Here is a 26,105-nt window from a genome sequence, read left to right as displayed (position 1 = left end):
CCTATGCAGTGATTTGACATTTAGTGATTATAACTGGGTCGTATGTCTGGTCCTGTGTGAGAATGTCGTATAGGTACGTGATGTCACAGCTCAGTGTTCAGGCGTGGCACAGTTGTATTGTCGGAATACATACACATTGTGAGTATGAAAGGGGCATGCCAATTATGTGAGTCCTCCGATACACAATACAACCACCCACCATAAACTAAACTACGTCACTCTGTGAATACAGAGTCACCCTAACTTTATTTCCATTCATCAGATTTGATGTCAGAGCATACCTTCATGAACTACAATACTCGTTACTCGATTGGCCCGACCAGTGGTATACTCGTTGATTTGCTGAAGGCACGATATGTCAGAACTTGATCTACGCTAATATACCAAGCCTGAAAGCTACCTGGTAATATCATATGTACCTAGGATTAACCATATAGATTGACAATACTTGTAATAGCACCTTGTGATCACAGCACCTTGTGATCCATGGATTAACCTTCAAGATCGACAATATTAACCTTAGGAATTAACTCTGCATTAGGAGCCCGCATAGGAGTATGGAACACGTACATGTATTCCCAGACAACTGTCCGAGGGCTTGAAATCAATATCTGAGTTCCACGTTTGCATCTGTTCAGCTGGATTACATGACATGCTTTCCGTGGGCTGCCTGGTCGTTAATCGCCGATATAACAGTTGACAGAGTTCATGCCATACACTCGGTCAGGTATAAAATGGTTTCGTTCCACGTCGGTGCTTTCAAAACAATACGTACTTTCCCCCATGCAACAGTCGAAGTATCCTTGACTCGCAAGCGTTGCTAGGAACTGGCCTGCCTTGAGGAGGCCACTTCATCAGACCAAGTGTTTTACTGGTAAGGGTCAGTTGGATCGATTATTTTCGCTAAAATCTAAATTGCCCAAAACTAAAACGTGTGATAGAGAGTATCGATCGTGTTCATCCGCGAGTTTGAACATTTTAGAAGTTCTGTGAACATATCAGTCTATTTCCTGTTTTCGTTTTAATTTCTGTGAAGCCTGGCTTAATTTCAAAAGCGTAGCTGAACCGAGTTTATCATTAGAGGATCCGGAGTCTGAGCAATACCAACATACACAGAATTAACTGCAATCAGGTAAGTTACAACTAAGTCCGTCAGTTTGTGGGGGTACATGTATTCTCTGACTCGTTAAATCAATGTTGTCTGGAAAGGCTGTAGGTTTCAACCTGATTGATACCTTGTGTGCAGTCTTTGCTAAGTTCTTACATGTAAAGCAGCTATCAACACAGTATTGATTTATTCACAGAGTCGGTTAAATCGACTTTAATTACTAGTATGGAGATGTCACAGGTCAATCTACAAAATAATTAACCTGGCGTTGTTCTGGAAATTATTCTGATAAGTGTTAATAGGGTTCAAAATACAGCATTGGAGTCGTGAGTAATTCTGTTAAATTAACTTGATTTTCGACGAAGCTTTATTGAAGATTTCATTGTCACATCCGTTGGTAAAGTATTCCACTTTTTCTCAAGTAATAAGTGATTTTATGACGTCAAACTCCTGTTTAGGAGTTTGATATTTCCATGGAAATGTCACCATTTTGGCAACTCAGGAAATCCATCGCTTCAGGGGCCGATTTTCAGAAGCCCATGGTCCTATGATGTTGACGACAATCTCTGTCGGATTGGTATGTCAGAGATATCTTTATCGTGGTTCTGTCGTACAATAGCTCAGTACCATAGGTGGGGATAATGAAAAGAAACCTGCATGTGATAACAGTACAAATACATAGCTATTATAAAAGAATTGAACCTATCACAGAGTACAACAAAGCAGTCTTTCCTAAAATATCTAACATGGTCAATAAACATTCACCAGTAATTAGACGATTGGTTTAATAGCTTGTGCACATAAAATGTTATTCCAAAGTCGAACGACACAGCTCTGTTACAGCATAGTAGGGGCTATGGTTAATACAGCATAGACCCTAGCGATTTCAGGTTTAGCACTTCTAAAATTTGTCTTTCGTATGGCGATCACTTCTAATTGCTGAAATATCCGCAATGTTTTACATCAAACCGTATTTATAAACCCCCACATACACACATACACATATACACACATACACACACACACACATACATACATACATACATACATACATACATACATACATACATACATACATACATACATACATACATACATACATACAACACAAAGTCATTTACAGGTGTATTATTACAAGGTTTTTCACAAGCCATGTGTGTAACTCGTTTTGAAGAAGTAGTTTTATCTAAAAATTGTGTTCTGTATTTGTTTTCGAGTCTTCTCCAGGGTTTGCAAAAACAGACGATCGTCATCTTTTACAATACTTTTATTGTTACGAGGCGGTATTTTCCTGTACAAAACATAACTCATAGATGTCTATACAAGTATCGGAGGAGACCGTCGATATAAAATCCCTTTGCTTGAAAACACCGCGAGTATTTCTGAAGCATAAGTTCATAATTGGACTATTCCATCAAACATAAGATACGGTAAAACATCTCTGTCTTTGACGGGTAGATAATGACAATACGTATATGTATACATCATTTTTAACATCACAATGAACAATATGGAACATTAAAACAGTTCGTCTTTTATTGACCGTTTTAGGTACAACTTTTATACTTACACTGTGTTAACGTTAATCTGCAATTATGTAGCCTAGGTAACGATGCGTGTTTGATAAAAATAAATTATTTCCGTTTGACCTTGTTTTTTGAAAAGCTTTTTACTGTGATAATAAATTGATTTAGTCATTTAGTCACAATTTACTTGATGTGAAAATAGAGAATCGAAGTGACTGGTTTTTGCCCTCAAAGGTTGATGTTAATTCGATCGGGATTAAAACGACCTAATGATTTATGTACCAAAGAATAGTGTTATCAACTGTACAGGGTTGATTTTAATTGGAATGTAAGTACATTATTTTGTGAATTTAGTAGGGTATTGCAGCCGTTCATTAAAGGGGCCATATGGTTGTTTTATGAATTAAAAATTAAAAATAAATACCAATTTATCATACATATGGCCACTGTAATGCCACGTTGATAACCTGGCATAGACTAACTTAGCTATCACGAGTGAGATTCAAGTAACAAACGAGAAGGCGATTGTTTAGCTCAGCTCTGAGTTTGTTTTCCGTCTAGTGAAACCCAACATGAGTGTAGCTACACAACGCCAATTTCAAAGACCATGTCCCCTTGGTTCTATATCACGTGTGATAAAGTATGAAAACTAGATTTACTGAAACATGACAATTTGTCATTCCTAAAATGTAATTTTTGATGTGTAATTTTAGTGATTTTTCCCCTGTAGCTGAATATAAAAAACACGTAGATAGTATAACATCTGTTACCGTTGGTAATTCGAGATCCGTAATCGCTGGTTTGACGTATTGTAGTGAAGGATAGTTTCATATCTTTTGCTTTATGTCAAACGAGAAATAGAAAATTACACATGTCCCAGATTAAAGGGTATATCAGTCATGTCATCATTGTGTACATGTACTACTACCAAACCAGAAAGACTGCAGAGTTCCAAGAGGGCGGCATGATGTTTTTTTTTTTTACATCTTCCTAGCTTTTCTTGTTTAATATGAATTACATAAACAAAATACAGGCAGTGATAGTGTGAACGCACATGAAATGATAAATTTTATCTCACTGTGACACAAATAAAAGTTTTGTGTTTGAATAATGTTCACAATGAGATCATCAATGTGTCATTTTAAATGACTCTGCGCTGTCAGTGTCTGTAGTTTGTTTTATGTAATTTGTAGCTAAACACCTTATAGGAAATGTAAAAAAAAACACCTTGTCACCTAATTGAAACTCTATAGTCACTTTGGTTTGGTAGTAAAAAACACCGTGTCATCTAATTGAAACTGTATAGTCACTCTGGTTTTGTAGTAAGTGATAATAAAAGGGTGCATCGTTCCCAAATGTAGCTGTTTTTTCTGGACTAGAGAATGACAACGGGTGGCAGGAACATTTCCTGCGGCATATCTTCCATAATTAAATAATCTATCTTTTAATTAAGTAAAAAGCTGATATGAAAGTTTTATCTCAGTTGGCCTACTCTTCCATCGAACTGAAGATACGGTTTTTATCTGTACCTAAAAGGTAACGAACGACAAATTCAATATAATCTAATCGAATAGCATTATCTTTAGAAATTAGAATGTTTGTCAACGTGAAATCAATTTGGCTATTTATTTAAGATATGTTCACAATCTATTGGCTGTTGATACAATCATATAGTCATTGTGCTCGGACAAAGTTTCCAAAAGGCGTATCTTGGACATTGATTGGTACTCATAGCACACTCTTAGAAGTCAACATATTCACAGAAATAGTTTTTGTTCAATGGCATATGTTTATAATGAACAGTGTCTAATCAATAGAATTTTTAAGTTCCCTAGGGTCCTGTACTGTTTATCTTGTATCCGTTTATTTGACTCTCGTATTCGACTCTCTTATACAGGTATACACTCTTAGACAAGTCAAGTTTTATTAAATTATTAACGATGAAATTTGTTAATTCAAGATAAATATTTATGATGTATGAAATCTATGTAAATATATGACCAATGAGAAATGTTTATAAACTTTTATTTTGAGTCATAATAGAACACATTGTTCTGGGAGATAATGTTTCATTCTGCATTATTTATGAAAATGCGTTTGTTTCATTATTCATGATTCAGTAAAGGATATATATATATTTGTACAACGCAAGGAGAGCCGTGCATTTCAAATTTATGCGCTGTTCGAACTGTATGTAATACTCTAAACAAAGGCTTGTACAGATCTCCCGTATCGGTTCTGCTGCCTTTCAGTTCTAGGTAATTCTGAATTTAAACGGAAATATCACCGGTGGTGGGCAAAAGGTAGGTTTCACATTTCACGTTAACTGAGGTTACTGGAGCGGTTTTTTTTTAAAATAGAAAGGTAACCTTTCTCACAGCTTGTTCTAAGAGTTCAACTGATTCGAGGTATAGGTCAGGCTCGTTTCATGTTCTTACTCTGAGGGATGAACCGAACAGGAAATAATGTTTGAATATTGAAAAGAAAGTATCGTCAAAGGGGATGTCCTCTTTCGTTTCATAGAAGTAACAACATCTACTTCCCGCTGAAAACTAGACATCCGTTGATTTGTCAACCCAACCACATTTACAGCGTCTTTATTTGTCGAATCTAAGATATCATTTATTATAAGAATAACCTTTTAGACCCCTTTTTGACATTTGCTATTTTATATGTACAGTGCTTTTAAATATTACACTATAGAAAAGATATGTAAAATTTACATAGTTAAGATTTTTAATAAGTGGCAGTCAAACGCAACTTCTGTTTAATAAGTTGATCATATTTGCTCAGGCACCGATGAAAAATACATGAATAATAATTCTGTAGATCAAAAAGATACTATGAGAAATTGACTCGATTTCATCTCTCGTTTTAGAAATATGATAGGAATTGACGATCAGTTATTACTTGTTGGTTCCCGCCATGACAATGTGGAGAGAAACGAACGAGACTGATATTAATCTATATTTGATGAACGACGACTTAAATCGACATTTTCTTTCGGCTAACTTCCCAGACGACTTACATGATTGTAAACATGTGGAGCTTTTGATTTTACTTTCGGCTAACTTTCCAGGATAAACTGCTGCGATATTCATTTCCTGGTCTATGTATGTGAAGACGTACACAGTATCCGTTGAGAGTATCAGATAACCCTTATTCATTTTGATTCCGCAAATTAACATTCCTTGGGCAAATCCTTTGAATGTTCGACTTTATGTGTTTTGTCTTACCATAGAGGTAGGTAGTTAGTTAGGTATGTAGGTAGCGAGGTAGGTGGATATTTATATGCGTGTGCATTGCATGTTTATCACGAATAGTTTTCGATAGACTAGTATTCATTTCCACGGAGTCTGTGAATACTTCTTTCTCAGCGTTGTAACAGGCCGTTTTTGAATTCTTTATTTGTTTAACCATAAGTTTGTTTGCATATATTTCTTGTCTCTGTCCGTATGTTTGTCTGTTTGTCAATCTGTCTGTCTATCTGTCTGCCATTCTTCAGTGTTCACAAGTATTTGTGTAAACGGTAGGTTGACTTCGATAGTTATTTGTCTCATCACTCTTTCGACTAGGATAAGTACGTCGGTCAGTGTGTGTAAATATTGTTTCTACTCATAACCACTTTACAGTAATAAGTTCATTTGGTGAGTGAGTGAGACTCGACTACTCTCAATTTAATGCCACTAATTTCCTTAATGGACTACGTTAATTCCGCTTCTCTTCGCATCAAGAACGGAACCCAGACGCGACTTAAATGTAAGTCGCCACGACCTGTGTAAATATAAAAAAAAAACACAGAAGAGACAAATAGACATGGCTTTCGTCTATGTTCACAATATTTCAACAACAACAACAACAACAACAACAACAACAACAACAACAACAACAACAACAACAACAACAACAACAGCAACAGCAACAACTGTATGAGTTTATTCCTTGCAGATAATAAACTTCTATTTTTAACGACTCTGTCTTGTGAGTGGAATAGTTCATATATGCATTGTGATGATGATATGGTTGATGGTAGACTTTCTTGACGATAAAGAGCATTAACAGATTAATTTCACCTCAAACTACTGTAGTGTCTGATAAGTCATTCACCACATACCAGTAATTGACGAATTGTTACAGTTCACTTAGGGTTGGCTTCGTCGTTTCATCCACTCTATCGTATAGAGGGTGTCTCATCGGCCTACATCTATTCAAGTTTGTGGCTAAACAGTCTTCATAGCGATATAGCTCAGAATCAACTCTAATCCCAATTATAGTCTTTTTGGTGTAATGGTTAAAGGGGTGGTGGCATGGGGAGAAAAAAGAAGAAAGTGGAAAGGGGGGTGAAGGAATAAAAATGAAAGACAACTAGAAAGAAAGGACACAGGAATGGAAAATGAAAGATAGGAAAAAGAAAGCGCGACAAAGAAAGTTATGTTACTCTCGTCAAAGTATGTTTATCATCGACATTTTGAAATATTTGAGTCTTAGAAAATTCGATTGTCTTATAGTGTTTTAGTATTAACAGCAGCATCATATCCCCAAATTTAGGGCCATCATATGTGAGAGTTTTTTCCCTGTTTTACATAATAGACAATTGTTTCTACTTCTTGCAGCAGACATTCCTCGTCCCATGTGCGCCGATAAACACCGAGACTTATAAGATTAGACCCGGACCCCGTTAAGCCAAACACATATATGCGTATGCGTAACGCAAGACTAATTTTAAAATACTATCTATGTGGAAATGTTGCTGACAAATCAGTAGACATCGTGCTGACTACAGAGCTTGTATTGGGGCGAGTGCAATTTCCATGATCACTGAGTAAAGTGCACATTACAGAAAATCTAGTTCACTAATATAACGGTCGGGTAATTCTATCTAGTTCATCAATATAACGGTCAAGTTTAAAACTTTCTGTTGGTCAGAAAGAACAACGTCACGGTCAATGATTTGAAATGGTGAACAGTAATCTAGGATCATTCGTTCTGACAAAACTCGAAATCGATAAAAGATTCGGGAGTCAACAAGAAACGTAAAAACGTCTACTTGGAAAAAATAACAGCGATTACATAAATCAAACCACATACAAAGGACTGATGGGGGATAAAGTTAGGCTTGAACAAGCAATTTGATTACCCATTGACAAAGGTGTGTCTTTTGAATGAACAATAGACAATAGACATTGAATAGAGGAGCATGGTGGTCAATGATTACAACACAGGTGGGAATACATCAGTCTGTAGTAATTCTATCGAGTGTAAAAATAGTGGCGATAAAAGAACGAGATAGCAGTGAGGTGAGCATTTCCATATGACGGTCCAAAATGAGCAAGAGGCTTGTCGTTCAGTACTTCTTATTCTCACCAAATAATTCAAACACTAGCAAATCGAAATATTTAGGCAAGATTTCCCAGCCGATGGTTTAAAATTGACTATATGAAACAGAGGTGAGTTGAGTTATTTACAATTTCAACGCCGTGATATCGTAACTTTGATTCTTACTTTAACCATACTATGGAGATACAGCCATGCCTTGGCAATGTGTGGCCATTCAGCTATTACATGTAACAAGGGTATTGCTTCATTACAAAACACGAAACTTCTCCGTGGGAAAGAAACTGATCGCTATCCCAAACAGTGTAATCCAATGTACCCTTAATCCGTGAACTGGTGCATAAGTGATAACTTAGCAACGGTGTTCTATACCATCGCGCGCTCACCGTGACGCACATCCACCATGGCATTTGGTGGAGACACTCAATCAAGCCAATATCAACAAGGATGGCAGGACTGTCTGCAAGTTTTATTCTTTAATGGTGGAGACTTTAACTCCATCATAAGAAACTAAATATCCAAACCTGAATATTAGCCCGTATATTGGTGTATATTAAGTGAGTAACCGAGCAACGGTTAAGGTTTTCTACACAGAAGCGCGCATGCACACACGCATCTGGCAGGGTCACCCCCAATACCAACAAGGACCCGGATGACCGGACTGTCTGCATGTGTTATATTTTAATGGCGGGTGTTCTAACGACGTCATTAAACCCAATGATTTCCAAGTTACATACTGGCTGGATTTCAATTAAACAGGATCCCTGTGAATGTCTGAATTATGTAGCCGAAGTACAAATTTCAACAAAGTGATCTAACTGGCACTGCTGACCACTTTTTGCTCAACCACCGTCAAAATCAATCTATGGCTTATACATCATGACAAGTAACTATGGCCGAAACGTCAAAATATGTCAAATATAGAATAGGAATGTCAACTTTAACAAACCGTGGGAATTATTTACTTTGATTAACACTTTAGCTTTTTTTTTTAAATATACATTGACGATAAGTGCTCACTTCAGACTGACTCAAGCTTATCTGTTTTAGAACGACTGCATCTTCCAAGATCCCAAAACCCTTTTGTGAAAGGACAATGCCAGGAGTACTGCTGATACACACTTTGTTACGTCTTTGACAGTCGCGTTTTACGAGTAGAGAAACAACAGACGCATTCGTTCTACAAGTGCCATGTGCACCATATGTTCCATCGTTGTGACCAAGTTTAACATAGCAGAATGATATATTTCATTTTACTGTAAAACGTAATAAATCAGACGTTTGACCTCAACAATTGTCACATTGTTAAAGGGTCCAGACATGCGGGTACAGATCCGGACGTTTGTTCTGCGTTTTAAGGTATGACTCCCATGTGAAGATTTATATATTTTCTTTCTGCCCATTTAACCATATTTAACCATCAATAACCGGGAAATCTGTAACATCCCAGCTATGCAAACTAACTGAACGGTTCAATCATATATAAGTTTGGATACACTCACAAAATGGCATTGGCATCAGGTTCGTAGAGAAACTCCACGTCGGTCAAACCTGCACTAGCTGTAACTGGGGTATGGTAATATATTTTTTTTATATCAGACAACCAACACTATGTACTGAAAATTGTCAATATACCAATAATTAGACATTATACATGTCAGTTAGACGTCTATTTTATCTATAAGTAGTAGTATAGTACTAAGTTGAAATCGTGATTCGTTGGGGCGCTGATTTTTTGGTGCGGACCCAAAAAACAAGATGATTGGATGTATTACACAGTGCCATACATGTGTACTGATACAAATATGTTTACCTACAGATAATTCAATAACGATGCAGCCCGGAGTGTACTATATTACGATTAATTCATTATATTAAAAAATCATTTTTTAAAAAGAAAACACACATTTTCAGTCGCAGCTAGTGTTTAACCCGCCAACTCAAGTGAGTAAAGTTCATACTTATTTCAAAGTATAAATCATTATGCACACGACACTCTCACAGGGTATTTACTCAAATACATGTACAAAAAAATTGTCTCGAGTTTGACGATGTAACTTTAACGAGATTTAAACGTTTCATTGTAGATATCAAAATAAGTGTATTACACGAAAGGAATCAATCGAGTAACAGACCATAGATGTATCATCTTGTCCAGATACTAGTTTTACTATGTGGTATTTCTGAACAGTTGTTGTTTGTATTATATTAGGGTATACGGTATTGAATATTCTTCAAGTGATTGACTGTTTTTCAAGTGATTGGCTTTCTTGAGGTCGGGTTGGGTCATGTAGTTACAAAACATAAGTCTCTTGATATTTCCAAGAATGTGATTGAAATTTGATTAGCCATACCAGAACCATTCACCTGAACATTGGGAGTAACATAGATTAAGCAAACCTGGAATATGTTTAGACCTGCAAGAATTGCCTATAAGGATCAACATGGTGAATTGGCTTTCATACCTACCATATGAGGCTTATTGTTACGAAATGATTTAATGTAATGTATGTATGTATGTATGTATGTATGTATGTATGTATGTATGTATGTATGTATGTATGTATGTATGTATGTATGTATGTATGTACGTATGTACGTGTGTACGTGTGTACGTGTGTACGTGTGTACGTGTGTATGTGTGTATGTATGTATGTATGTATGTATGTATGTATGTATGTATGTATGTATGTGTGTGTGTGTATGTATGTATGTATGTATGTATGTATGTATGTATGTATGTGTGTGTGTGTATGTATGTATGTATGTATGTATGTATGTATGTATGTATGTATGTATGTATGTATGTATGTATGTATGTATAAACGACGTTACTAATTATATTAAGAACTTATCAAATTAAGCTCTTACATTATATTGATAAAATCGACATTATTCCCTTCGATGAGTAAGTTGCCCACCTACATACATGACCTATTAGTAATTAGCATAAAAAGGTCGTTTGTCAACGAACTACATGCCATGGCCCACGAGACTCGTTGCCTGTGAAATATGCAGCACTTACTTAGGTTATACGTGGCAATGCTGTAGTGGGGAGTGTGGTTTGCCTGTAAGGTGGTGTCGACGTCGAGACTATTAGTTTGTTGGAACTCCGTGTCTCCATGGTAACATTTAAGTGGTTTGCAAGTCTTTGCAAGAAATCAACCTGCTTGAGGGCATACCAATAGACAGAAAGAGGCACTACTTTAAAGTAGAAAGTGGATTGTTAGAAATCTGCAAGATTCTTCACAAGCAGTTTACCTGTAGATTGTCATCAACCATGTAGCGATTTACAGGAAGGAGACAAACATGAGATCAACTATAATGCCTTGTCAGCAATTTATCATTTATGTAAGTCGTAACTTTGGTTTGTCTGTAGACTAGTATAAAAACACGACTGCTACAGTGTAAATAAAATAGGTTTTGTAGGCATTGACATGTAAGCTTGGACCTACATGCAAACATCAAAATTAGTACATGTAGTTTTCTCGTGATTTTTTTATTAAACCGGAGAATCCCTCGTTGGCCATTTTTGACCGGGGCATATCTCTGAAGCGTAAGGTAGGATAAACAACAATGAGAGAGGCAAAGTAAATATAACTGCAGCGTTAGGGAAGAAATATTTTAGTTACATTATAGTTATAGATAATCTGTACACGCGTTGAGTCGCGATGGCTAAATATATGCTTCCACTATCTCATTCAAAGGAAAAGAAGGGGTGACCATTAATATAAAGTAAAATACTCCACTGGTAATAAGGAAGAATGTGACGGAATGAACAATACAGTAGGGAACGCGTATCCTTGTCTTTCACAGCACAGCAGGCATACTCAGAATGAAAGGTTCGGCTATTCAAAAATTTTCGTCATAAACTATTTAATATAGTATATTTATTACTGTATATTACTATTTATTGAACCACTATTAAATTGTTCTCCTTTGTGTTGAACGCTACAACTCATATATATTAAATTTAATATCAACTCAGTGTGTGTTCATTTACTGTGTTTAACATAGATTGCACAGACACTGTGTATATGCACAGAAATAGTATTTCTAGCGATATTCCAGGTAGTCGTTGGTCACAGATGATATCAATCCTGAAAGTATAATTTCTTTCCATGTGTATGTGGGGAGGGGGTTTGCTGGTTGCATCTGTGTGTGTGTGTGTGTGTGTGTGTGTGTGTTTGTTTGTTTGTTTGTTCGTGTGTGTGTGTGTGTGTGTGTGTGTGTTTGTTTGTTTGTTTGTTTGTTTGTTCGTGCGTGTGTGTGCGTGTGCGTGCGTGCGTGTGTGTGTGTGTGCATGTGCGTGCGTGTGATATGTGCGTTGCTGTATATATATATATATATATATATATATATATATATATATATATATATATATATATATATATATATATATATATATATATATATATATATATATGTCGTATGTATAGATGGGTTCGTTGAGTGAATATTTTACGTAAAGCTATAGGGAACAGTCTAAGGTCGAGTGTACAGAGAATTTTGAAGGATAGTTATTTCTCTAAGCACTCATTGAAAAATAAAGAACATTCACGCAATATGCGTACTTATACAATTGTATTTTTTTCTACATACCATTGCAAGCCAACCCAAGCCTCAAAGGTTCAGTCTGAAAATGTACTGACACAAATTAATATTTTGCTGGCAACATTTATAGGAATACATTGAAAGAAGCCATCCATTTTGAAAATAATTAGTGTGAGTAGGGTGCAGCGTTGCCACTCGATGCCGACTCTCAAATGTCAAAGTATGTACTGAACATAAAAGGGAGCTTTTTGAATGAACTTAAAGAAACTGTATGGCTGAAATTGAAACATACAACTAACAGACAGGTAGATTGTATTTCTAGTGTATACGGTGTATAGTTCTACACACTAGGAGCAAAAACAACTTGAGAATGAACATTATCGAATGACGGATGGGACATTGAGATATTGCTCCTTGTAAAGTCCTCGACTATGTACACTATCGGCGCCGAAGTGTCTTGAATAGCGAGGATAAATTTACGAATAAATGGACTGTGAATGAAATACTACTTGATGTAAGAGGATTGCGCGAACGTCGAACAAACTCTCACAATACATGATTATAACTCAAATTTCGGCGTAGAATAACAATGACTCGTTCGTGTCTTTTATAATCAAAGTCTTAAAAAAGAATCAAAACGCGTGTAAAGATGATGTAAATGCAAGCTATTGAATGTAGATACCCTGAAGCAAAAACTTGTGTTACCATGCCAATCACCTGAAAAAATATGAAATTCTGCGTATGAGTATAAATGTGACGTTACGTACTTTCCTCGTTCCATATCATTTATCAATACTGTCAATTTCATGGAATAATTGTAACAGATAGCAACATAAACACCAACTTAATACTTTTAGATTACAATGTACTTTTCAGAATTGGTTTCTTTGCCTTGATTAAAACTTTTCAAGCTTTCAATTTCTTATGACATTACCCAACTCTTCGACTGGTTCTTGTGGATTCATCAATTTGAAATGACAACTGGATTAGACACCTTCACGCAGATCAACGTAACATATAGATCTGATATTACCTAGTACTAGTGAAAATTCTGTTTCTTGAAATCACTGTTTGGTCTGTCACCGATATGTATGCATTGATCACTAGACATATAGAAAAAATATGAAAATAGGAAAATGTGAAATTCTGCGCACGAGTATAAATGTGGCGTGCTTCTTATCACTGTGGTTGGGGTTCGAACCCATTCAGGGTTTGATTAAATTTAACACGCTGTAAGTAAGAAGAGTGTCGTTCAGTTTGACTCTACCAAACAGCGCAGGATTTCTCCGGGTACTCCGGTTTCCTCCTGCGTAGCACTAAACTCTCCTCCCGTTATTGGGCAATGCCTGTTGGGGGTAAATAAATAAAATAAATAATAAGTAAATAAATAAATAAATAAAAATGTATACATTAATCTGTATAAGACGATACCTTAGATTGAAGGTATATACACTATGCCTTATTTATAAAACTAAATTGTCACATTAAGTGAAGATTGAAAGTCTGGCGGTAATTACCCCCCCCCCCCTAAAAAGGGGGGGGGGGGTTACGCAACTGATGTACCACTATTGGACATGGCTGAGTGGTAAACACGGGGGTTTACCACTAGACTTCTAATTAGCATTGTTGAATTATCCAACGCCGCAATTATTTTTATACATATCGTTCAAAATATAAAGATGGCCTCGGTCGAATATGAAAATATAAAGATGGCCTCGGTCGAATATGAAAATATAAAGATGGCCTCGGTCGAATATGAAAATATAAAGATGGCCTCGGTCGAATATGAAAATATAAAGATAGCCTCGGTCGAATATGAAAATATAAAGATGGCCTCGGTCGAATATGAAAATATAAAGATGGCCTCGGTCGAATATGAAAATATAAAGATGGCCTCGGTCGAATATGAAAATATTAAGATGGCCTCGGTCGAATATGAAAATATTAAGATGGCCTCGGTCGAATATGAAAATATTAAGATGGCCTCGGTCGAATATGAAAATATTAAGATGGCCTCGGTCGAATATGAAAATATAAAGATGGCCTCGGTCGAATATGAAAATATTAAGATGGCCTCGGTCGAATATGAAAATATAAAGATGGCCTCGGTCGAATATGAAAATATTAAGATGGCCTCGGTCGAATATGAAAATATTAAGATGGCCTCGGTCGAATATGAAAATATAAAGATGGCCTCGGTCGAATATGAAAATATTAAGATGGCCTCGGTCGAATATGAAAATATAAAGATGGCCTCGGTCGAATATGAAAATATAAAGATGGCCTCGGTCGAATATGAAAATATTAAGATGGCCTCGGTCGAATATGAAAATATTAAGATGGCCTCGGTCGAATATGAAAATATAAAGATGGCCTCGGTCGAATATGAAAATATAAAGATGGCCTCGGTCGAATATGAAAATAAATCTATGAATTTATAGATATATTTATAACAAATGTACGCCTTTGTATAAAATTCATTAGCACGTGTTTCGTAAGACCTTGTAAGTATTGTGAATATAAACACGATGAAAGCAGTGGTGTGATTAAGAAGTTTTTTAGGAATTCACTTTTTATTTAAATTGGAGCTTAGTGGTTGGTGAATAGCATTAATTACGATACATAGCCAGAAATATGTTATAGATCCGATTGCAGATCGCATTATATCACTAACAAGCCTTTGTATTTATACACTGTGCGATTCTTGAAATATTTTTTTTAAATATCAAAATATGATACCACAGCTATGCAAGAACTAGCTAATCCGTAGATATATGATCCTGGGCCTTATTATCCCAGCGTGCTAGAGAATGCCGCATGTTAACTAATTAAAATGAAGACGTATTACTGTAACAGCGAATGGAATTAAAAACATCACGAAATACGAATGCATTTATCACAGTAGTGATGAAATGGACAACGTCACGAAATACGAATGCATTTATTATTGTGAATAACATAACGAAATGCGATTCAATGGCTTCTGATGTCGTGATACGATTTCAGGATAATAGGATTAACCCGAATATGTTTGTTGCACTGATTCGTACATCTTATACGGGCCTTGACATTTTCAGTATTTGAAAAACTTATTTTGAAATATACTCAAAACTTTGGTATGTATCGTGTATATTTCACATCGTTGACGTATAGCTGGAAAGTGTGATATAAAGATAGGAAAATGGGATATTTTCTGGTTATGATTTGCCACGAAACATAGGTTTATTTTTCTTCCTGTATCCATCACTAAAATACGTATCTTCCTTTAGTCTTTGAACCCAATCCGGTAAAATACAGGACAGCTGAACATTTCAGTATGACCGGCTTTACATGGTTGGCTTCATCTAAACGATACTTCCGATCTAATCTCATCCTTGGATGAAAAGGCAAGGTAATAGCTATGACGTCACAACTGTTGATGATTTTTTAAAATACTTTCACAAATATTACTGTAGCCAGATACATAACCTGGGTAATGCCACAGTTTCCTGATCAGAAGCGAGTTCAGTATCTGATAAACAAACCATCATTTTAGAATCCTATATGGCTGATAACTTTTTTTTTAAATTTATGGGAAAATAAAAAGATTGTGGATATTTTTGAAAACGTGACAGTGAGCAACAAAATTTGTTTTATTTTGTCAGAAGGACCAGGAACAAATAGTCATGTGGTGAAGTTTGAGAGATTTTGAGTTACTTCGATTTCAAGGAAATTATCCCCGAGGTGTATTCTAAGTTATTTGTTACTGACATTGTAAAACTTATTAGTTAGCTAATAAAATGCAAAATACCAACACTCATAAACATATACATGTATCCGAGCAAATATATCAATACTGGACTCAAGTGGTACAGTTTGTATTCATCTAAACATAATTCCTTAGCAATGAAGGAGTAGAACAACAGTTATAGCCACTCAGAGATGTGCTCGTATACCTAATGAAACTATCCTCAACCATGTACTAGTAATCCAATGATATCGTCCGTCCGAACGTTACCTTTTAACCTTGTCATTCAAATCGATATACATGCAGGAAGGAATATTGACAAGGAAGTGACATGCCTCCAAAAATCGATGATTGTATTTATAAACAACAACCCCAACCCCCCCAATAAAAAAATAAAAAAAAATAATTGATTTGAAAGATGTGCCCTGCGGAGACCCGTACGTATTTGTATTTCATTACATGGGTTGTCAATTCACATGAGTTTTAGTTAATATTCACGTCTCCCATGTGTATTTGGTAGCTGTCACGATAGACATGTTCCCGCAAGTATTTGCCCGAGGCCGTCGTTGAAATACGATAGCCGCTCAATCAGTGACAATCACCACTTTCAAGCAAGAGTACTCTTTGTAACATTTGAAAGTACATGACGAGAAAGCGTGTACTTTGAAGGTTTTGTAATGAAAATTGAAGCTGGTACATTGTCGCTACCTTTTTTGCGTGACGAAGTGGCATGTATACAGTTATACTGTACAACATCTAGGAAAAAGTTAAAATAGGGCCTACTACGTTAACAATCTCGTTGTCTTTAAACTAGCGCTACTCACGCTCAAATTTGATTTATAGCTGCTATTTCCATGGAAACCAGAATACTAGTAACTGTTTCAAGTTTGATATGAACCACTAGTATGTTCAGTAATGATACGTCATTTTAATAGGACTTGCAATTATCATAGTCAACGTTGTTCCCCTTGAAACAAACGAAACCCCTGTGTAGTATTGGAATCCAGTACATGTAGCAAGCGTCACTATTTTCATCGTACGTGTCATAATACCAAGCATTTTTTTTGTCGCCATGGAAACAAGAGTGCAATACCTTCCCTTTCTCTTTAATGTTAATTTCAAACATACACAACTAAGACGCATTTCAAAATGCATCCAAATATATCAAATGTAAATATATAAATATTGTAGCGTATTTTGACATTACATTCAATTAATTTACTTCTATTAACAATACAGTTTAATAGTGAAAGAATCGTCTCAATTCAACGCGCAGCAAAATGAAAGAAAAATAAAATTTCTCGACAGTTATCAATTTATGAATTAAATATTAACAAAATACACTGCAGCAAATCGACGACAGATTTACAAATATAATGTTGTTCTACAAAATCCCCACTGTGACTATGGAAGTACATTTTCTAGTTTTCTAACAACGGTCGATTTACATGACATTGTTTCGAGTATTACGTCGACTATTCATTCATATTCATAGGTTATTGCTTCCTTCACTTACTGTTTATATATCGAACCGAGTTTAAAATGATATATTGTGGGGCTAGTGCTGTATTGTTGTATTTCTCATTACAACAATCGATACACTCGCACTGTATATAAATGTATATAGATTGCCTGTGAACAGACATCTTCCCTGGAATACCAATTCCAATTAGACCGGGGTTTCACCATGTCGATGGGAAAGTGACACTCTCTACGGTTTCATTGTGCCTTGGTTGCTATGGTTTTAAAATAACGAACAAGGCAGAGTTCAATAGTGTTGTCAGTTTCAAATATTAAGGGTACTGATTGTAATCTGCAAAGTATAACAGCTGTTTGATATTATCCCTGTTTGTCTTACACTATCCAGTATACTGACAGTACTTCAGCAGCAACACAGACAAGGAGTTGGTTGTCACCTGCTGCACAAACTTTAATATTACATTATTAGCTCCGGTAGAGGGCTGCTAATCGTGTACATGTCGAACACCGAGTCAACACTTTGACAGCTAAAGGATATAACCACCTGTTGGATTTTATCTTTACCATACACTTTCAGGGTACCATTGTGAGGTGTGCACTTCTGGCAACCACGAACACTTTTAGTATCTTAACAACTCACCATCACATTTACTGCAAACTTTACATATAAATTGAATCAGATGCAAGTGAAGCAAGATTTAATAAATATATATTGTAGAATTTAATATCTCCATGTATCCCTCTAGACTTTTTACACATTACAATATTTTAATTTCCCATAATCGTGTTCTTGCCATCAATATTTCATGGTACCATATTTTATTAAAATTAATAATAAACTAAATGTGCACACACACACACACGTATATATATATATATATATATATATATATATATATATATATATATATATATATATATATATATATATATATATATATATATATATATATATATATATATATATATTGTGGTCAACTGTTGACAGTGAATTAACAAAATGTTGCATATCTATATGGTTCATATGAGTAAAAGAAGTTTACGGTATGTTTTTTTTAAAATTATAATAACCACTATACGTTGTTAACATATTGGAAGGCAAAATGGAGTGCATTGACACGAATAAACTATAATAAACTACATTGTACACTTAAATTGACTACATACAGAGAACTGTAAGCTAAGGGTGAGGTTTTTTTTTTTTTGTTTCTCATCTCCAATGGAATAGTCAGGCGGGTCGGGCGGGCGAAATAAAAAAAAAAGGGGGGCAAGAAAAAAAAATGTATTTTTTCAGTTCTATTCTCTGTCCTTTCTGTCCTGTTAGTCTGTATACAACTTCATTTCTCTTCTCTTTATTGATTTCCTTGTTACAAGTCTCTTTCCTTCATTTTAGCAAGGTTGACAAGTCTGTAGAACAACTTTGTAAGAAGATGATTAAATACTTATCATCCTGATGGGTGTATATCTGTAGCCATGAACTATTGTGTGATTTTATCAGGAGTACTAATACATTCGTCCTATTAATCAAAGTGGCATTGCCATCGCTAACAATGTTTTCAAGTTATCCAATTTGAACTTTAGTGTGTAACTTTTTGAAACACGTACGTGATTGTCACTGATCAGTGTGCTAGATGAATTTTCATTTATATAAACCATTACTTCTATGAAACATTTTTCTTCAGTGTGAACTTGTCAAAATAATCCACCAGATAACATGTCAAGCATTTCTAGAACTCAGAACCCCTTTGGGATTTACTGTTTAAAAGTAATTAAAAGTAATAATGTAAACATTGGAATGTCTTCAAAGGTCATGCATGTCATGGGTCATGAAACGGCTATGGAGTCGGTCATTTCCCTGATAATACAACTGATTTAAAGCTAAAAACTGGTCAAGAAATTTGGAATGCAGTATGACTTTTACCAATTTTAAGCATAATTTTGAAAATGATGGAAATATTCTGAGCTATTATTGCATTGCAGCAAAATGTACCGCGTGACAGTATTAATTTTGAGCCCTGTCCCTCATCAAACCTCAATGATTTCTGCCATGATGAAAGACACATGCTGCTCTGACGTAACAAAGGGGTTGGGTGGGTGGGTGGGTGAGAGGGGGGGGGGGTTAGACGGCGGTGTTCTGCCAAGGTTTCCAACAAGTGGGGACACAGGCCCCTTGGTTCCAAAAAGTGGTGTCATTTGACAGGGAGTGGGGTCAATTATTATTGTTTATGAAATATTCATATAAATTATCTCAGACCACTATAGAGATACTGTGGTCTGAGATATTCCATTACGTATAGACCATTACTAACAACATAAAAAAATTCCATTCATAATAACAGTTCCCAGTAAGCTATTTTTTGAAAATAGTGTACTACACATTACACCTTAGAAAAAGAAGGCAATTAAGATTATGTAATATATATATATATATATATATATATATATATATATATATATATATATATATATATGAATGATATATTGTTTAGAAAGATTGGACAGCCAGGTAGTCACAATTTTTAATCTGAATATCAATGAATAGCAGTGCTAAAATTTATAATTCCCTTTTTTCAGACAATGACAATGACCAACTTCAAAATAAGTCACAGTGAACATATGATCTCGAATAAAAACTTTGAGAAATCCTAAACTTGTAACCACTTGTTTCATTTTTAAAATTGTTAGTACACTGCTGTGTTTATCATTCCCTCTTCAAATTCATGACATTTTGAAGAAAAAAAATCCCTGACTTTAAAAAGTACCAAATGTGAACGAAAAACTTACAAATAATAGTCAAACAAACTTTAAAATAATTTATTTTTTATTAATTAACCGTTACTGGCTGTGTATCATGATTTGGTCCTGCTATATCAAATGACAGCATAGTTACGTACCGTAAACTTGCAATGATACGGAAAGCTGACATTAGGTGTCCTTGAAACTCAGAACTTGAATCTTTAACTAAAACTATCAACAAAGTCAAAGTTGGGATGCTCTGTAAATATTACATTAATTTTTTTCTGATTTGCACAACAAGTTCGTTCTTCATATCTGACCGGGCGCACATGCATCGGCCGTCTATAGTGGCCATGCCAGTGATTACGCATTGATTCAGTGCCCAACATTCACATGTGTCACTAGCACTGTCAACATCATGCAACACGATCCCCTAACACAGCTTTTTCGGAATCAAAATACACATGTACTCATCAACAAATGAAAATCACAACCTCTCCCATAAATTTGGTTCACGAAGGCTTCTGAGCTGTGGCATGGCAGATAGATGTTCCGGTAGCAAGTTCAGTGTTTCGCACACGTCAGTGATTAGGTCAGAGGTCACGACAGTGACAGTAGACAAAACATGTGACGAGAGACGTCCATTTCGACGTCTCATCTAATCCCTCTAATGTTTTAATTTGTAGATTAAGTTTATCAAAGTTGATCTTTTTGTGGCATTTTTTATATTAACAATAGAACTGCGCGTTGTCACTGTATCTTTATATGATGTCAACAAAACTTTCCCTTACGCAGTCAGTATACTTCTTGTGGGATTCACGTCGAGTCAGAGCCTGGCCTGGTCCGGCCGTGGACTTAGATAATTTTGATGTCTGCCGTAAAATGAATGCGCCAAAGCGACGCAAGGTGGGAAAATTATTGCTTCATTTGTAATTTTAGGGGGCCAATGTCGCAAGGTCGTGGCCTCGGCAGAACTGGCCTAAGACGCCATGGGGAACCTTACAATTTTGCTGTGCTCAGGGGTCGGTCGGAAATAAAAAAACTTTTTTTTTTTCTAATGTCGGAGCTGCAAATTAGGGTCGGTCGGGAGATGAGAAACAGAAAAATAAAAAGGGCCGCCCTTAAATAAACAGAGGTATATAAATCGAGAGGGTTTGCGTTTTCCAGTAATCACTGGGAATTATGAAGTCACGGATCTCGTTTATTGCATATCACACTATTGCAAATAGAATATATCAACTGACTAAATTTGTAACAAAACAGATTTTCTCTTGATGTAATGTAGCGCAAGACACTAATTTAGAAAACTGAATTAGCCTCTGTCAGATTTATATGGCAAAATGTTTTACTTGTTAACAATAATGAAGGCTCACGAACATAATGTTTAATACCAATTCTGAATCAATGTTTTTACACAGAATTTGGTCAGCTATATTATAATGCATGGTGTGACGAGATCTTTTTAATGTTCGAATAATTCTTTCATTTCAAAGCATCGTTATCTAATATTCCTCTTCTCTGATCTAATATTATGCCGAATGGTTCCCAATTACTGTACTTCGTAGTGCCTTTAGTATTCATTAATATATGTATCTAGTATGACAATTAAATCGTCAATGACGTGTGTTACTCATTTTCAATTTTAAAAACATGACTGATAAATTTGTTTCAAAGTAGATGTATTAGTCATACTCAATTTACCCATTGTACGAATGGCTCTACTACAAAGACAGGGGTATGGGTTTATTTGCAAGTTCACTGTCAGAGTGATTCTTGAGAACACCGATAGAAGTACGTTTGAAATACACTCGTTGGTGTCTGACTCACATGGTGAAACTGTGTCTCCTCAAATTACACTAGATCGATGAAGACTAAAGTTGTTACACTAACAATTCATGAATTGACGATAATTTGAAATACACACACTGTAGTCTTATTTGACACGTACATCAACATGAATGTTACTGTCTATGCAACACCTTCATCAAATTGTAGTTATATTGAAGCATCTGTACTAAATTGCACACTGTCGGACACTAATGCGACACTTTAGTACATTTCTTTTGTAACATTCATTGTTGGGAAACTCAATCTCTCATTTCTGTTGAGAAATCAGCAAAATATGGTTTCGAAACATAAATGTTGATGTACGTTTTGTTTAGTCTGTAAGGTACGTCGAGTCGTGACGGGGCGCAGAGAGGAGGTCGGTGAGGGCGGAAGGACAGGACGTATCTGTCTAATAGTATGTTTTGTTCACTGGGTCGGAAACACAGATCTTAGAATTATTCTTAACCCCTATGTGTATATATATATATATAGAGGAGCTCGCTTTCCAAATTTCAATAAAAGCAATTTGCTTCGAATGCAAATATTGAAGAAGAAAATCCAAGGAGATCTCTACTACAATTCGACTTGCAGCCAATAACAACTAGAGTATGCAGATATTTTGTACCACGTGTCTTGCTTTGATATGAACAGCAGTCTTTGGGGCATGTTATTCAGTGATGCGCTCCACGCCGCAGGGACATCATCTGCGATCGACGTTTCTGGCAATTTTCACAACGCAACTAGATTTTACCCGTTGATGTAATTTGTCAAGAGAATTACAGTCGCCGGTACGTCGATAGAATAATGACGTATATAACTCATTTAAGGGTCAAATCTACAATTTACGTTATACACAATACATTTCGTGAATGTTAACAAATTTTACCGGCAACCAACGCAATGATTAACACTTAATATGTTTCCATGATGGTTTGCCATCAAATTGGCAGAGTGCACACACCTGAAACATTTTAATGACATGACTGTATTAATTCTTTTTTCGATGTTTCTTTATCCAACTTTCAGCTCCTGGGTGTTAATGACTACGCACTTGACTTGGCAAGGGATTCAACTTTCGGATGAAAACACGCGATGTCGAATACGACGCTCGATCACGTGAATACCGTGATGTGAAGAGTAACATCAGCTGAACGTGAAATATACAGTGTAAATAGTCAACATGTGTGTTTCCGTGAAAAGAACGCTCCTGTGGATTGTTTTCACCTATCTGACAATATTTATGCATGGTGTCCTAGGCGAGTCATCGATAGTCCAAAAGGTGTCCCAGCACGGAGATATTATGATTGGTGGTCTGTTTTCATTTCATTCCCGTATTAAAATCAGTGATAACTCTTTGCAATCCGGCCCAATTCAGGAGACGTGTACAAGTTTTGATTACAAAGGTTTTCGACGTTCACAGGCTATGATATATGCTATCGAAGAAATTAATCGTAGGAATGATATATTGCCAAACATTAGTCTGGGTTATGAAATCCGCGATACGTGCTCCGCAGTGTCCAAGTCACTACAGGGGGCTATCGACTTTGTAGCAAGTTTAGAAACCGAAGAAGAGGGTTTAGGTGATGGTCGTGTACTTGCGGTAGTTGGGGCTAGCAACTCGGCAACATCAGTACCTGTGGCCAGCGTGATGGGCATCGTCAACATCCCTATGATCAGTTACAGTTCTACAAGCAGACTGCTTAGTGATCGCATACTTTACAAGTCATTTTTCCGGACCGTCCCTAGCGATGCCTCACAAGCTGTTGCCATGGCAGAGTTGGTCAAACACTTCGGATGGAACTGGGTTGGTACTATCGCCGCCGATGATTCGTACGGTCGGCCTGGGATAGAACAATTTATCCGAGAAGCAGAGGATCGGGATGTGTGCATCTCGTTCAGGAAACTAGTCACCTCCTTCCCAACGGAAGATGAAATTCAAGACGTTGTGACAGCTATCAAAGAAAATCCCGACGCTAAAGTTCTCGTTACTTTCATACATTTCGCGAAGATTAAATTAATATTAGAAGAAGTAGCAAGACAGGGTATCACAGGTAAGTGTGAGGTTTATTTTAATGCTTAGGGTAAGATGTATGGGCTAGTGCCATGTATGCCACCATTTATAAAGATCCACGTACTTATTGGCAATACAAAGGTCATTTCTTTTAATATCCGATATTTGATATGTCCATTCATCTGCGTTCACAAGGACAAATATACATAAGTAATTATTTTTCGATCTTTTTTCATGAATATGCTGATTTATGTGTATATATTCTACTCGTCAAATAGCCATGTTTGCAACAGTTGTGTAAATATAGTAAATTCGTGACCCCTGACAGCTACTGTGCAACGAGCCAAAAATATCCATCGTTGCCTTTTATTGTGAATCTGTTGTCTGCAAAGTTTACAAATGAATTCAATGTATTTCTGAAGACTTTGCTGTCATTGCTTACAAAACAGTGGAAAGACATTGCCCATTCCATTCCGATTTTTTAAAAAAAACACCAGACAAACATGCAAAGGACGAGCGATTTCCACATAATTGTATTTGATCAAATATCGGAAATCCGAAAGTCGGTTATCAACAGTGGTGATGTATAAGCATCGTCTATTTTGAATCGTTCTATTACGAGTTTCTAGCGAAACTACCGTAGCAATGCCCCGTTTCACTGGAAATGAACAATTGAAAACGGTAACAAGCAAGACTAACCAACAATTACACGTAATTCACGACATTTCAGTTCGTATTATCGTAGAACAGAATGAATCCCATCATTCGTTAGGCAGCTTCTGTCCACGAGTTGATTCCCAGTTATTGTTGGCAGATTTCTTCAATTCAAGGAAATAAATCTCGTTAATCTCCGAAAGGACAGTTGACACTTGTATACTGCCAGATACGTAAATAATATATCTGGCGGCAGTCTCTACAGAATACACCTGTTGGCATGGTAACTAACGTCATATAGACGCCGGCTATATATATATACCAGGTACTTGAGAAATGAAAGAAAGGTTGAAAAAAAACCAGCATCGTAGTGGTATAATATAAATAATCTGTCCTTGGAAAGTTTGAAAAGCTATTAACGACATTAAACTCGGAAATGCATGGTCACGGCCAAAGATGATTTCGTAATTCGACATCAAAATGAACCATCATACATCAGATAGAGTTCTTGGTTTCTATGGTAACTTAGATGAAACCCAGGCGAATTGAATTTACGCGTTAACATATTACACAATCGTTTTACTAATGAATTGTGTGCATTGTTTTATTAAATAGATATCATTGCACTACATTTGTGTCATTACTACATAAGAATGACGTCACACACGTCCTCATGCTTACGGCATGCCTTGTTCGCGTGTATACTGTCCACTCATTAAACTTCCGCTCCAAGCGATTCCTATCTATGGTATCTAAATGTGGAGACTAGATTCGATGAAAATAAAATGTATCAACTACTTTGGTTATTCAGGTGCAGCCAACGGGCAGATTAATATGTGGTTTTCATTCATTATATGTTGTTTCAGACCAAAAATGATGTTTTAATAGAATCGCCCCTCCCCCCACCAACAAATTGTGGGGAGGAAAATTAGCTATTCGTATGTGCCCCCCACTTGTGGTGAAGGATATCTGCCCTCCCTCCCTCCCTACCACTGGGTTTCAACTTGCCCTCCTGCCCACTGCCTACCCAATATATTGTGAATGATTTACCAACTCCCCACCAGGAACCGTGGTGCTTTCCACTTACCAACAATTCATTTTGTCGTACACAATGAGTTTTACCTTACAGACATCATCATGTTTACCCCT

General features: G+C 36.2%; 1 protein-coding gene across 1 annotated transcript in view; it reads left to right on the top strand.

The window, feature by feature from the left end:
- The first annotated feature begins 286 nt into the window (after positions 1–286).
- LOC144446173 (extracellular calcium-sensing receptor-like) overlaps positions 287–26,105 on the top strand; it is a 32,095-nt gene continuing 6,276 nt past the window's right edge. Inside the window, exons 1-2 of the mRNA XM_078135922.1 lie at positions 287–1,132; positions 23,318–24,342. Coding sequence (XP_077992048.1) covers positions 23,472–24,342 — 871 coding nt within the window. The 5' untranslated portion in view covers positions 287–1,132; positions 23,318–23,471. The remainder of the gene's footprint in view (positions 1,133–23,317; positions 24,343–26,105) is intronic.

This window comes from Glandiceps talaboti, chromosome 15 (genome assembly GCF_964340395.1).
Source record: "Glandiceps talaboti chromosome 15, keGlaTala1.1, whole genome shotgun sequence".
Classification (NCBI taxonomy): domain Eukaryota; kingdom Metazoa; phylum Hemichordata; class Enteropneusta; family Spengelidae; genus Glandiceps; species Glandiceps talaboti.
This window is presented reverse-complemented; position numbering and strand designations above follow the sequence as displayed.